The sequence below is a fragment of the Schistocerca piceifrons genome, chromosome X (assembly GCF_021461385.2).
Source record: "Schistocerca piceifrons isolate TAMUIC-IGC-003096 chromosome X, iqSchPice1.1, whole genome shotgun sequence".
Classification (NCBI taxonomy): domain Eukaryota; kingdom Metazoa; phylum Arthropoda; class Insecta; order Orthoptera; family Acrididae; genus Schistocerca; species Schistocerca piceifrons.
Genome location: NC_060149.1, coordinates 232,291,027 through 232,306,779, shown reverse-complemented (window position 1 = coordinate 232,306,779; position 15,753 = coordinate 232,291,027). Strand labels below are relative to the sequence as shown.

General features: G+C 41.0%; 1 protein-coding gene across 2 annotated transcripts in view; it reads right to left on the bottom strand.

Moving 5' to 3' along the window:
* Window positions 1-2,861, bottom strand: part of LOC124722616 — a 31,674-nt gene extending 28,813 nt beyond the window's left edge. The window contains exons 1-2 of one of the 2 annotated variants that reach the window (XR_007006451.1): window positions 2,704-2,861; window positions 1,737-2,162 (exon numbers count right to left, since the gene is read on the bottom strand). Coding sequence is in view for 1 of the 2 variants with exons in the window: in XM_047247752.1 (XP_047103708.1) it covers window positions 2,704-2,851 (148 nt within the window). In the remaining variant the exon portion in view is untranslated. Of the gene's footprint in view, window positions 1-1,736; window positions 2,163-2,703 lie in introns of those variants that run through there. The other variant, XM_047247752.1, reaches the window with a different exon arrangement.
* Window positions 2,862-15,753: the final 12,892 nt, after the last annotated feature.

Sequence of the window (15,753 nt, the reverse complement as noted above, 5' to 3'; positions counted from 1 at the left end):
GATTGTTACAGGCGATGAAACATGGGTTCATCACTTCGAACCTGAAACAAAACGGCAATCAATGGAGTGGCGCCACACCCACTCCCCTACCAAGAAAAAGTTTAAAGCCATACCCTCAGCCGGTAAAGTCATGGTTACAGTCTTCTGGGACGCTGAAGGGGTTATTCTGTTCGATGTCCTTCCCCATGGTCAAACGATCAACTCTGAAGTGTATTGTGCTACTCTTCAGAAATTGAAGAAACGACTTCAGCGTGTTCGTAGGCACAAAAATCTGAACAAACTTCTCCTTCTTCATGACAACGCAAGACCTCACACAAGTCTTCGCACCCGAGAGGAGCTCACAAAACTTCAGTGGACTGTTCTTCCTCATGCACCCTACAGCCCCGATCTCGCACCATCGGATTTCCATATGTTTGGCCCAATGAAGGACGCAATCCGTGGGAGGCACTACATGGATGATGAAGAAGTTATTGATGCAGTACGACGTTGGCTCCGATATCGACCAGTGGAATGGTACCGTGCAGGCATACAGGCCCTCATTTCTAGGTGGCTTAAGGCCGTAGCATTGAATGGAGATTACGTTGAAAAATAGTGTTGTGTAGCTAAAAGATTGGGGAATAACCTGGTGTATTTCAATGCTGAATAAAACAACCTCTGTTTCAGAAAAAAAAAAAATGTGTTGCATTACTTATTGAACTGCCCTCGTATATTGTATTATTGTTATGGTACCATTTGTTAAAATCAGGTGTTGTATGTATATGGCAAAACTTTACCAAAATTTTGACGTGTCTCCTGTAACATAAATCAAATGATTTAGATTATGTACATTGTGAGACTAATAAACCATAATTCACAATTCACAATGTCCATCCACATCCTTGTGCATCATGAATCATGTGGTCATAAAAATCGTCATATTGAAATGAGGTTTTTGCAAATGAGATATGGAAGTAATTTTGCACCTGCAGTGAGAGATTGGCAGCTCAGGACACATTCAGCCATTCATAGCACTGTAGGAAAACACAAGCGTCATATCCACAACACCTGGGGACTGGTGTAGCAGGAGCAAAAGTGTTAATACAGTATCTGTTCTTAAAAAGAGAAAAGTGACTTTATTTCAAGAAAACTGCATCAGCTTGTCTGTACAACTTGTTCACTTTCTAAAGAGTCATAGCATGGTGACTGATGTGAATTGCTGTTCCGTTGTAAACTGAATGGCTTCACTTAGTACTGACAACTGTTTCAATGCAACAAAGCATAGTTAGCAGGTGATAGTGTCCTCAATGCATCTATGTGCTCATGTAAACAGAAGCAGACCTATGTAACATAGGGGATTCCAAACCACAGGAATGTCACATATATCTGAATTTCATATGGTTTAAATTTGATGATGTGTTGAATGAAAATACTGTGTGTTGCAGATATGTAGCAGTTACTGCATAAATAAAATTTGTTATCATAGGTAACTGAAAACTGGTTTCCTACTTCTAAATGTGTATATATTTTACTGTACATGTTCTGTTTTATCTACTGAAAACATTGTCAGTTGTACTATTCTTCTCTGGTTTTCAATTACATTGGAAATGTTGTCTGTTTCCACATTTTATATAGTTGAAAATATGTATTTCAAATATCTTCAACAAGCATAAAGCATTTACGAACACTGGTTACACAAATGAAGAACTGTAATCAAATCTAGCTGAGAGAGATGGAGGTAAAATTCACGCAACACTGAATAGATTAACAATAAATTTTTATTGGTTTTGCTGCAGGTATATAGCTACAAGTACATTAAATCTGAACACACTGAAACATAATATAATGGGAGCCATTTACTCCAAGTTATCAGTTTCACCCATATGAATCACAATTACTTCTCAGCATCACCAGCATCTAATTCCCCACCTTTGCTAGAGGATCCAGAATGCTACTCAGAGTCACTATTACAAAGGAGAACGTCTTCAGTCTGGTCAAGATGATTGTAAAATTCATGTTTTAAAAACTTTAATGACAAGTTGTTCTGATACTGTCTGCCAAGCAGTCAATATCCAATTATACTCTTACACAGAAGCATGTTGCAAATGGCCTCCGGGTGTTACATTATTTGCTGTAGTGCTAGTTGGCATATAAATATAGACCAGCATTTGGTGTGCATTCCTTATCTGGGAAAGTAAATAACAATTTTTGCATTGAAGTCTGATTGCGCAAAAATGAAAAGATATCTAGCTATTTTCATTAGTTTGAAGCAGGTTTTGTTCTATTGTAGTTCTGCTAAGAACAGATAGATTGTTTTATTGCATATTATCTTACATAAGAACGCTGCTCGCGACGTCATTGAACAACATTAGGGAAAAGTATGGTCCACTAATTCAATACCACTCTAAGTCCCTTGGTAGGAAAACACATGAAATATTACTAATTTCCATTTAACTGATGAGGTAAAGTGTGAAAATCCATCAGGAGTTTAAGATCTCGCCACAATGCATTGTGTATTTGTAGAAGATCTAGTGTTCGGGATAACACACACTCTTAATATTTTTCCCAGTAGTGTTACTCGACCACAATGTTCTACAGACCTATTACAATAATTATTTATAAACTGTCCTGTATGACTAAAAGTAAAACTAGGAAAGTAGAAGGACAAAGCCAGAAACAGCACTCATTGAGGTGTCAATTGAAAATGAAGCTTAGCTACAATCTTACTTTTTCTTGTTGGATGACAAAGATCAAGAAAAGTGTGACTTCTGAAATTTTCCCAGCATATTTCTTCTTCTAATAATTTCCGGGTATGCAGCCGGATCCCGTCGACATTCTGCCACGATATTTCGGCCCAGAGACGTCCGGCCATCATCAGCTTAGTACACAACTACTGAAGAGCCCAGGTGCAGTCGCAGTATTTATGCCGAATCTTGCGCATGCGAAATGTACTGGCATCCTACAGCGCATGCATCAGGTGTTGACATGCGCAGCATAGCCGAGTTGTACGTGCTGCCCTCGGTGGTGAAAATAAAGGTTCATCTAGTCATTGAGTATCGAATGACACTGTCGATTCCGCTGTGATTGTATTTCAGTAAAAAATTTAGTGAACACAGCAACCTGGCTCTTTTTTCACGTAATTTATCCGGTACGTGGATATCCTGAACCATCTCCTCCCCGTAAAGGTATTTGATGTGACTTCTGAAATTTTCCCGGCGTATTTCTTCTTCTAATAATTTCCAGGTATGCAGCCGGATCCCGTCGACATTCTGCCACGATATTTCGGCCCAGAGACGTCCGGCCATCATCAGGTGAGTACACAACTACTGAAGAGCCCAGGTGCAGTCGCGGTATTTATGCCAAATCTCGCGCATGCGAAATGTACTGGCATCCCACAGTGCATGTGTCAGGTGTTGACATTTTCACCACCGAGGGCAGCACGTACAACTCGGCTATGCTGCGCATGTCAACACCTGCATGCGCGAGATTCGGCATAAATACCGCGACTGCACCTGGGCTCTTCAGTAGTTGTGTACTCACCTGATGATGGCCGGACCTCCCCGGGGCGAAATATCGTGGCAGAATGTCGATGGGATCCGGCTGCATACCCGGAAATTATTAGGAGAATCAAGAAAAGTATCTGTCCTGTAAGCTGCTGTTAGAGTTTATAATTTTCAAATTATAAGGAGACCTTCATATGGCACAAACTAAGCTTGTCACTTCATGGCCTCAATTGGGAATGTGACTGTTACAAAAACCAGTCTGAACACCAGGAAAGTACTAGTACAAAATGTGAAGCTGTACACATGGAGAAACTCACAGGTAAAACTCTAAAAAGGTAAATAAAATATAAATATATTCATAAAATTTCACATAAAAGAAGGGAAAGAATGCACTGAGAGATGTGTCACCATGGCACTGGGATACTGCGCACTATCACTACACAGTCCTATGTTAACTCGATGTTCTTCCACTGTCATCATATGTCCATTGCGAATGCCAACATTTCAAAGCCAATCTCCTGTCCTTTCAACGCAACAAACTACAATGCGTGGTGGTACGGTCTCACCTTCGACACCACTGATGAGCAGCCTCCATCCATGCTTCATGTCACATCTGACCTCCGCCATCGGCGATGTTCCCTCATCTCTGTCATTACCACTCAGACTGGCAATCACGTCAGCACTCAAGCAGCAGTTGTCTGAGCCTTTGCTGATCTTTACCGACGTTTCTGTGACGAAGAACCAGTAGTGGCGGTGGTTTATGACAATGTTCTTCAACTCCTCACCTACACCCTTAACAACTAGGAGGTAACTTCCCTGGTGATAGCATTCACAGTGGGCAAGGTGGTGGATACAACGACCAAAGGTATGCTGAACAAATACCCATCCTTCCAGTTGAATTTTGTTGGGCCTCCAATGCACTGATGCTTCCATGTTGGACTGAGACGTTCCAGGAGTTGTTCAATCCGTCCTTCCCTATGCCATCAGACTCTCTCAGTTTCATTCTCATACTGGTGCCCAAACCAACGGGGAAAATCCACGCCATCAACTTCCACCCCCTCGCATTGTTCAACATGGATTATAAAATATATGTGTGTCTCTTGGTGGCATGTATGCATGCAGTGTTACCTGCAACACTTTCTCCAGGACAAACATTGCGAGGTGGCAGGGTCACCCTCTTGACAGCCACTGGTGAACATCAGGACCTTATTGCACTGGCCACATCCTGCTGTCTCTGTGTGGCGCTGGTGCCAACAGGTTGTAGCAGCGCCTTTGACTGGTCTGCCAGTTTTTTCCTCTTGGTGGAGGAATGCACTAGGTATCTTCCACCATACAGAGACGCCATTCCTACCTTACTTTTCAGTGGCATGTCTGGTCCAGATGAATGAATGACTGGCTGGACAAGCCCCAGCCCAGTGTTCGGTCAGGCAGGGATATCCTCTGTCCACTATTTTGTACGTGATCACCTTGAGCCTCTCATCAATGACGTCATACCCTATCTTACAGGATTTATATTGCACACCCACATGTTCTGCTGCCAGACCTATGTGGATGACCTCCTAATTCTCACATGATAGCCCACAGGAACACACAATGTCATAATCATTGATTGCTGCAGTCCATCCATTACCACATTCACTGCAACCTACTGTGCAGCCTGAATCCGCTACAGAGACTGACTTATGTCAAAACGTATGTGGTGCCTAAATTGATCCATGCCTCCCAAGTACTCACTTTACCATCGATCCTGGGACGTCAACTACAGCAAGCCCATGGGTACTTCATATCGGCTTGCACTGTCTTCAAACTCTAATACAAAACCCTCACCCTCCCTCCTGCCAAAGGTTGCCATACATCCTGGCAATCCTCACCCGAGACTCACCTGCCCCACTAGTCAACATGACGTATATTGCTCCAACGCTATCTCACATTGAGAGGTCTCCATCAGATCCCTCTTATATATATACCGGGTTGCTATGATCAAACTTTCCCTATTTAACACGTTATAACATGGAAACTAATTACCATATGAGTAACAAACTTGCTAGCATAATGTCAAGGATATGGGGAAGAGAAATAATGTATAATCAGTTCGATTGAAACACTTTTAATTTGCTGCAATGGTACATCATACCATTACATACCAGTATCATTACTGGTACAAAAGGGGCTCAATATGTTGCCCATCAGTGTCCAGAAGAGTCTGAAAGTGCAGGATTGCATTCAGCACAGCAGAACGAAGCGCGCCTGTAGGTATGCTGGTTACCTTTCTCTATATGCTGTGCTTCAGATCAGCACATGTGTGAATCTTACACTGGTAAACCCTGTCCTTCAGGTAGCCCCACAACCAGAAATCACAGGAAGTGAGATCAGGTGACCATGCAGGTCAAGTGTTTGGAAACGATCATTTGATAATTCAATCATTTCCAAATGTGTTTCGGAGAAACAGGTGACCTTCAGGATTGATGTGCGGTGGGGACACATCTTGCATGAAAACCGTTGAGTTCAATGTGTCTCTCTTCTGCAGGGTGGGTATGACATGCTGGCAAAGCATATCGCAGCAACGCTGGCGTCACATTACAGTACATGTCTTTGGTCTTTGAGCACCAACCTATTCAGAAAAGAATGGGCCAATGATGAATGCAGCCGTGAAGCCACACAATATGGTGACGCGTTCACCATAGACATTCTTCATGCACAGTGACTGGAGGTTAAGATCCCCACACTTGGCGATTCTGTGTGTGTTCAGCCCACCTGTCACAGAAAAATGAGCTTTGTCTGTCCACAGGATGGTCCAGGGCCAGCCATTGTCACCTTCAATCCTTACAAGAAAGTGGAGAGTAAAGTTAACATGTCGTTGTGCATCCTGTGGTGCAAGCAGCTGTACGATATGGATCTTGTGCGGATACAATTTGAGAATGGTTTGAAGCACCTTCTATACTGTCACCATGGGATGTTCAACTGTTGTGAAACAGCATGCACGCTGCCTGCCTGTGGCATGTGATCGAAACGAATGAGAGTGAGATTTCATGAGAGTAGCCAGTGGCTGCCTGCTAATGTAGTTTCGTCTGCTCCTCCAGTTTTTCCAACAGCTTTGGGAGAAGTGGAAAGGCAGAAAGGTGCACCTTGGTTATCAGAGCCAGTACAACAGCACACAACAGATTTAGGTTCGCAGGTAGGACGTCTGCATCTTTGGTGCCTCTCACTACAGGTGTAGCAGAAGCAGCAAGATTGGGGGGGGGGGGGGGGGGGGTACTGTTATGTAGGAGGCTGTGAGTATGGATTGATATGTGGGAAGCCCACAGATGGAGGTGTCTGAATTATTTAGTGTATGAATTTCAATCATTTTACACTGGTGTCCAAAACTAAAACAACAAACCACTATTTTCCCTTTCTGTGTCTAATTCACGATATAATCATGCAAAATGTCAACAGATGTCTGTACGATCGTGTCCTGCAAGGAAGATGGCATTCCATTCAATGGACTACCACACCAACGATGACATCAGGGCACCTATCAAACGGGATAGTGTTTTTGGGTAGTCCTACATCTACAATCGCTGTGTACTCAGTCACACACGGTGCAGTATAGAGAAGACGCCTACCATGCTCCCTGTGGTCGAGGGCCATGGGGAGAATGGAAGCAGGACAGTCACAAACTGAGGTATGGTTTTCCAAATGTGATAGTTTGTAGGGATAGAAACTGTATCCCAAAGACCTGGACAGGGCTGGCAAAGCGTAACATCAGAAAGAGAGAACCGTTATTTCGCTGTAAGGGTATGATGGTATCACCTTAGTACTGCTCGACAACTGGCATCTGAGTTCACAGCATCTGCTGGACACGTTGTAGTGAGGTAAACAGTGTACAGAAGGCTTTGGAAGAGTGGCTTTTATTGTCAGAGACCTGCTGTATGTGCACCTCTGATGCGTCTTCACAGAATGGAACGTCTAGATTGGAGCCATTAACATGCCACCTGGACGGACGAACAGTGGACCAAAGTTATTTTTACAGATGAGTCCTGATTTGGTCTGGACAGTGACTCGATGGATTCGCACCTGGAGGGAATGTGAAACATGATTTCAGAACCCAAACATTGCAGAAAGAGACCGATCTCAAGGATTTTAGGACCCAACCATTGTGGAAAGAGACTGATATCGAGGACGATCCCTAATGGTGTGGGCAGGGATTATGTTGATCACTCAAACACCTCTTTGAGAAATTGTATGGTTAAACTGGCAATCTTTAACTGCTCTCAGGTATCATGACGATATCTTGGGACCTCACGTGTGGTTGTTGCGAGGTGCTGTGGGCCAAGACTTCGTTACTGGAATATAATACTCGACCTCATAGAGCACGCATGGTTGATGTTTTCTTGGAAACAGAAGATATTTCACACATGGCGTGGCCTGCTTGCTCTTCCGATTTGAATCCCATAGATCACGTCTGGGATGCACTAGGGTCATGGGTTGTATCACGTCAGCATCCACCAACCATTCTCTAAGACTTGTGAGCAGTGCTGCAGGAATAATGGGCGTTATTGCCTCAGCATGAAGTTGATGACATCATTCACAGCATACCCCATCATTTGGGACTCCTGTATTGTTGCCAGAGGTGATCAGACCCCATACTGAATGCATTAAACAGTTGTCGGAGTGTGTGGGTAAATCCGTTACATTGGAAAAAACGAAGAACACTTTTGTCTACCATTATGCAAGTTGCAGTTGTTTATATTCTGTATTCTCCATATTGTTTCTACTTTACGATCACCTGATTATACAGTTTGTGGCAAAATAAATGCAACCTTGCAAAATTTCAGTTTGACTTTACTCTTGGATACCAGTGTATTTCATGTGAAGATTTAATATCATTCGTGGGTGTTTCAGTAAGAATATTTTGTGTGTAAGTGAGTTAGGCTCGATGTGTATGACAGAACGAAAAAACTTTGGCTTCCCAGATCGGTGGTGTAGCGGACTCACTCTCAGTGTATAGGGAAACTTCCCTTTCACTTAATCCTCATGTAAAATAGGGGACCACACCAGCCTATTATTTTGTAAATGCTGCTGTTTTGTCTGTACTTGGTCCACATTCAATCAAGTTGTTTAATAAATCATTCGAACCATATGTTGAAAAGTAATTCAGGATATCAATATTGCAACCCAATCCCCTTTTCTCTATTGTAATTGTGAAAGAATGAATTGAAAACCTCACTAATAAATTAGAAGTTCTGCTCTGCCTCATTGAGTAACATGTTACATGTGAAGAATAGTTATCCATTGCACTTTCCTTTTAATTGATTATTATCAGATGCAAGCAGTGAGTGGGTCTACAGTTAAATCTTAAAGGAAAGGAACTCTCTCTAAACTGAAATAGCTTTTTATTTATTTATTTATTGTTCCGTGGGACCAAATTAAGGAGAAGTCTCCATGGTCATGGAACGAGTCAATACATGAAATTATAACACGATAGTAGAAACAGATAAAACGAAATACAAGAAACGTATTCAGGCGACAATTCGTAAGTTTAAATAAAGAAAATCAACAATGTAACACTGGAATTTGCATAATTTTTCAGCTCTTCCAGCAGCTCCTCAACAGAATAGAAGGAGTGAGCCATGAGGAAACTCTTCAGTTTGGACTTAAAAGTGTTTGGGCTACTGCTAAGGTTTTTGAGTTCTTGTGGTAGCTTATTGAAAATGGATGCAGCAGAATAGTGCACTCCTTTCCGCACAAGAGTCAAGGAAGTGCATACCACATGAAGATTTGATTTATGCCTAGTATTACCTGAGTGAAAGCTGCTAACTCTTGGGAATAAGCTAATATTACTAACAACAAACGACATTAAAGAAAATATATACTGTGAGGGCAATGTCAGAATTCCCAGACTGTTGAATAGGGGTCGACAAGAGGTTCTCAAACTTAAACCATATATAGCTCGAACAGCCTGTTTTTGAGCCAAAAATACCCTTCTTGAATTAGAAGAATCACCCCAAAAAATAATACCATATGACATAAGCGTATGAAAATATGTGAAGTAGACTACTTTTCGTGTTGAACTGTCACTTATTTCAGATACTGTTCTAATGGTAAATAAAGCAGCATTTTGTTTCTGAACAAGATCCTGAACATTTCAATCAATCGTCCACTTGCACAATTTAATGGTGACGCATACATTTCAACCCATTTCGTCGAACTTAGTTATGTACACGACTCGACTGTCTTCCAACAATGCATACAACACAGGGGAATGATTTTGATAAGTTGTTGCTGGGGTAAAATCCCCCCTCCCCCCCCCCCCCCCCCCCCCACCACCACCAATGCATTGGAGGCACAACCTCCAGACATCCAGTGATCGACAGCGTGGAAGATTGTCCACGCACCTCTTCTTCTGCCTGAAATCAAGGTGGTTTGGTAAATGGCAGTTTTTCTAACAACCGACAACTACACCATATTGGTGTGGCAGCATCGCCATTTTGCACAAGTTGTCTGTCAGAGGACACCATGAGGTCTGGTTCCTAATGCAATGTATATTCTTTGAAATAAGACAGCCTCGGTTGCAAAATTTTTATTTACAAGGAATGATGCGTTTCGGCCTTGTGGGGCACCGTCAGATTGGCCTAGGGGTGAAAAATTGTTGGGTAACAGACTAATGGAGTTCAGATTCATCAGGATTGATTTCTTGTTGATACAGATCATGTATAATGTTAGGGTTATATTCATTGCTGATAGTGATGTGCTTAAGGCTAGCTAATTCTTTCTTGATGAAGGACTGACATAGGGGAAGTTCTGTGATGCGGTGTGTCATTGATTTGAATAAACTCATCTTACGACGATATGAATGGCAAGAAGAGGAATGAGTGATGGAATCTTTTGTTGTTAGTTTTGTGACACTATCTTCCTCTACTTGTAATTGTAGATATAAGTAACTGAGAATCTTGTTGTCATCCATTATCTCGTGAGAGAAGGTCATTTGAGGTTGTAGTGAGTTAAAATAATCATCGAGAAGCGCGATCTCATCCACATTATTGTCAAAGATGATAAAAACCAATAACAAGCTATCCCATTAATCAATCCTCTTCTTGTCATTCATATCATCGTAAGACGAGTTTCTTCAAATCAACTGTACGCAGCGCTCCATGCTGTGTACGCTAAAATTTGCTTGGTTTGTCATAGTTTTCCTGTCCAGCAGACACTGTAGTTATACAGTACTTGGTATTGTGTTGCCAGTTCCAGGCCCCTTAATGCTTTTATTCATCCCATGATGATATGATGATGGTTCCTTATAAAATTTTAGCTCAGTGCCATTTGGGTTCATTAATGGACGAATGTTGATTTTCCACATTAATTTTTATGTAAGTTCACAGTTATGGTTAGTTTTAGAGACAGCTACACAGCATGGAACTTTGCCTCTTTTGTGTTTGTATATTAAGTCCATTTCTTCATCTTAATCTGACTATGCCTCAGTATTTTTCACCCATAGGCTAACCTGATGATGTCCCAAACGGTCTAAACGCATCGTTTCCTGTAACTGAAACAAGATTTTGCAACCAAGATTGTCTTATTTCAAGAAATAATAAACAGTTGCCATACCAGATGCCCAGTATGGAATGGAACGAATTTTACATTGTATATTGGCCTGCTACCTCTGTGCCCCGCCAGCAACTATCCACCTCAATCTCCTCTTTTTCCCACATACTTCTCATTTTTCCCCAGCTAATCACCATCCTGTCATGTGGTTCCATGGTCAGACAACTGCCTGCCTTTTCCGTGATCACCCAAGCTCCACATTTGATTTGCGGTGTCATGTACTGGAAGCTCACAGTATGCTCGAGTGTTTCCCCACATACCATTGTGCCTTTGCCAACTATTTGCGCAGCGTTATCAATAATCCCCCTCATCATAAGGGTGTACCAAACCTCTTACGTTTTTGACATGTGTACGACCATTCTGGAATAGCGCGGTGTACCAACATGTAGAGGCTGGCGACCTGGATGTGTGCAGGGAGAACTGCACGGCTGAATGCATATTTTTTAAAAATGTTTTCCTGAATTTAAATTTTAGTTCCTGTTTTTGTCTGTCCATGATACCATGGGTCACCGTATGGCTCTTCCCACACTCCGCCCCCACCCCCAACCCCCACCCCACCCCTCGTAGGAATGGACTAATATGCTGACATAATCTTGTCTCGTCAACATATATTAAAAAAACACAAAAAATTAAATATGAAGAACAAAAAATAACTAAAATAAAAAAATAAATATGAAAACCAGGCTTTGGATCCAACGCGCCCTCCTGCTTTCCCCGTCACAACTCATTTTTTGTGGTCAGGTGAAACAAAAACATAAGGTAGTGGGCACGAGTTCTGTTAGCTGAAACTTTTTCTGACATGGTTATAAATATGTATTTTGGAAGATAGAAACACACTTCAACTGTGTGAAAATCCTTTATTTTATTGGACATTTATTACGAGTTCAATAAAGAAGTATCTTCATACAGCTGAGGCGGTTTGCTACTTTCGAAGATGCATATTCACAGGTGTAGTTGACATGGCTATATAGTCTTTTCTAACAGAAATGACTGCCATAATTGCTTTCATTACTTGTGGCTGCATCATGAGAGACCGGGACAAGATGACGAACGAGGCAAGATGACTAGTCACATAGTTTGTGTTTACTAGGTAGCATCACATTATGAATACCACTAGTGCTGCTCACACTCAAAACTCTAAGCCGTTCCTGTCAGTTCAGTGTGCATCAGGTGCACATTGTCTGCATTGCCTGACGTGTCATTATTTTCAAGACGTCAAACACAAGCTCTTTGTCTAACAGGTATGATATCTGGTTATTCTACATTAGTATGTCATGCAGCAGGTGTTTCACAGACGCTGTTTATTTATATCTTAGTCTTGTTAATCATACGTCAAATTCGACTATTTTTAAAATAGATAATTGGTGCATGATGACGAGGGCAAGTTGACGAAGTCGTCATCTTGCTGCACTTGCTTTATACTGCTATTTTTTGATGATAATGTGTACTTCTTATTTGTTGTGTGTGATTTTCTGAACTTTATGGGCCACAAAATGTGCCGTAACAGTTTTTGAGTGGTCTTGAAAACAGAAAATTTTGTAGCTCTGCTTTCTGCATTGTTTTATTAATTTCTGGTACAAGATTTTTTAGATATAGTGAGGAAATACAAAAAAAGGTCCACTACAAGGGAAATGGGATGAAAATAATCTAGCTGCTGCTATGTTAGACATCTCAGAGGTTTTAAGAGTGTCTAAGAAATAGAAATATTGAACATATAAAAGATTTCTGCATATTTCCCACAGGGAAGGAATAATGAGAGAACTGAATCGACTTTGCAGGACACATTGTCTTAAGAAACACTCAGCTTTCGCCAACTATTTGGATATTTTGAAGAAGTGATTAATCACATAAAGCATGAAGCCACTGGATTTGCTCCTGTTGAATTGATGTGTGGGATTAGGCCTAATAAATAATTATTCAAGCTAGAGGAATTGCCTAAACTAAGAGAAGTGGCTATGGAGCAGAAAAAGAAAATAGCAAGGGCAAATATTAGGAAAAAGGTCTTGGAAAGAAAGAGAATCCACGACGCTAGAGCCCTCTCACAAGTTTTCAGATTGGAGACTTGGTACTCGTTAAAACTAAGGAAAAGTTAGAAAAGCTGTCTGCAGAAAGCAGGAAATTCACAGATGATTATGTGGGTCTTATTAGAATAGTGGAAAAACCTCATGCGAATGGCTATAGGCTACAGTAAGACACACAAACCGTTAGCTCTATGCAACAGCAACATTATTGACCTAAATAAACATACGCAGAAAGATGACGGGGACAGTAGTAACTAACAGATCTCAGGGGACACGAATTCTTTGCGATGTCAGATGTTCGTTCTTTCCGCACACTATACGAGGTTGGAATAATAGAGAATTGTGAAGGTGGCTCGATGAACCCTCTGCCAGACACTTAAATATGATTTGCAGAGTATCCATGTAGATGTAGATGTAGAAAGAGGGAAGAATGAGCTGCTCAGGTGCAGCAAATATTTATGGTACACCTGAAGCAATACTTCGTCGCCGTTTGAAGAAAAATCATCTGTGTAGTTGTGGTTTCTGTGTGTGTGTTTGTGTATGTGTGCGTGTGTGTGTCTTATTTATGCAGGTCATCTAAGTCCTTATTATATAAAATTTTAAATTAAAACAGAAACTTTATAGGAGATGCCTGTTCATGGTGGAAGATTCCATGAAGAATTCAACAATGAGCAACTAGACATTTGAAGACATATTTAACCACCATAGAAAAAATGTCTTTTGGTACGATGAAACAGCAGTGCAGAAGACTTGTGTTTGAATACATAGAACAATGTGAAATTTCTCATTCACTCAACATTATGACAAAGATGACAGGAGAGGATTGGTTGGCAAATTTTATGCAAAAATTAAGTTTAATATACAGAAACTAGACCCAACATCCACCGCCAGATCAATGGGAAGTGTGGATAAGTTTTACTCAATTTTAGAAGAAGTGCAGGAAAAATATAAATTTCCTGCAGTTGCCATTTATAATGCAGATAAATCGTCCTTGGATATTTCTTATGGGGCTATAACAAAGTCAGGGTTTACGAAAACCGCAAAATCCTGATGTGTTAACCCTTTCAAGACGGATTTTTTAAATTTTATATAGAAACTTCTTCTTTTGATCACATAGTGTTTTATGAGTCTTGATAATATTACGAATACATTTTTGTCAATTCTGAACTCACTTCCTGCAATTACGCCCTGGGACACTGGTGTCCCAGTAGTCTTATTGAGTGGGACACAGGTGTCCCACTAGGCTTACTGAGTGGGACAAACGTTGTACCACCAGTACCCAACAGCAATAGCGGTTACTAAAATATATATAGAAAACAAGATGTATACAATCAGTTTTTTATTACTCTAGTTAGTAACAATTTGTAGAACACATTCACTATCAAAGAATTACACGTCTGATTTATTATAATTACACATGGTATGTTGCAAAGCACTTTTTGCATAATGGATGCTGGCACATTTTGCAGATAGTTTTTGTTCTTGTTTCCTTGTTGTTGCTGGAACACAAAACACACCTTCTTCTTGTAGGTCCTTCTTCAGGGAGGTGTAGCCCTACATTCTGCATGACTCTTGCTCTCTTAGAAGGGCGCCCAGTTGAGGATTTACACTGTACCTTGGCAGTCTTTTGTCCCTTGGCAATCATCTGCTCTGCTAAGTTGACTAGAAAATGTTTTAGTGGCATTGTCTTGTGTTGAATTTCCTTTTGTAAAATCCAGGCATTTACAACACTAGTTAGCAACAGTTTGTAGAACACTTTCTTCCACCATTTATCAGATTTTCTGTCTCAATGATACAGTGTACTCATCTGATGAGCCACGTCCACACCACCCATATAGTTGTTATAAGGTTTCAGTGCCACTGGACATTCTACAACCAATTTAGATTCATCTTTTGCTTTTCTGTTCACTGTACATACATAATTACAATGACAGTTACTGACAAACATTACTTCTTTGGTGTCCTGCCATTTATACCACAATGTACCAGACGAATTGCAAAGGATCTCACATTCCCCCCGAGCAAGTTTCTTTGTTGACTTTGGCACATTTTTCCTGTTAGCCACACATGTACCAACAGCTGCAAACAGCAAGGTACCCATCAAACAAATTGATGTAAAAAAATCTATCAAATGACAACATTACATTAGTGTCTCTAATTGTTTTTGAGAGCTGCAGAATTACACGCTCACCCAATGTGCCATCCAGATTATTTTCTTTTCCACAATATATCTTGAAGTCATATGTGTAGCCTGTTACAGAATCACTCCTCATCCATATCTTTATCCCAAGCTTCACTGGCTTCATAGGAAGGCTGACCTTCCTTTGAACTTTGTGCTGTACTTTCCGACCTCGCTTTCTGAAAAGTGTTTTTCAGACAAGCGGCTATTGGCTCTAGGTAGTAAAGCTTACCAGCTGTGTCTGGTATCTCAGGGAAATTGAAGTACAGTTTAGAAAGTAACACTTTGCACCTATCTCTGGAAATTGCTCTTTTTTAAGCAACATTTCCCATTGAAGTATTGTGTGACCAATAGTCCGAAAATGAGGGCACTCTATTGTAACACATTACAAGCATAACACCAAGAACCAACCTAATTTTTCCAGGATCTGTGCTCTGAACTGTGGTTTCATTTTTAGTCTCTGACTCGTACACTGAGAGAGAGGCATAGT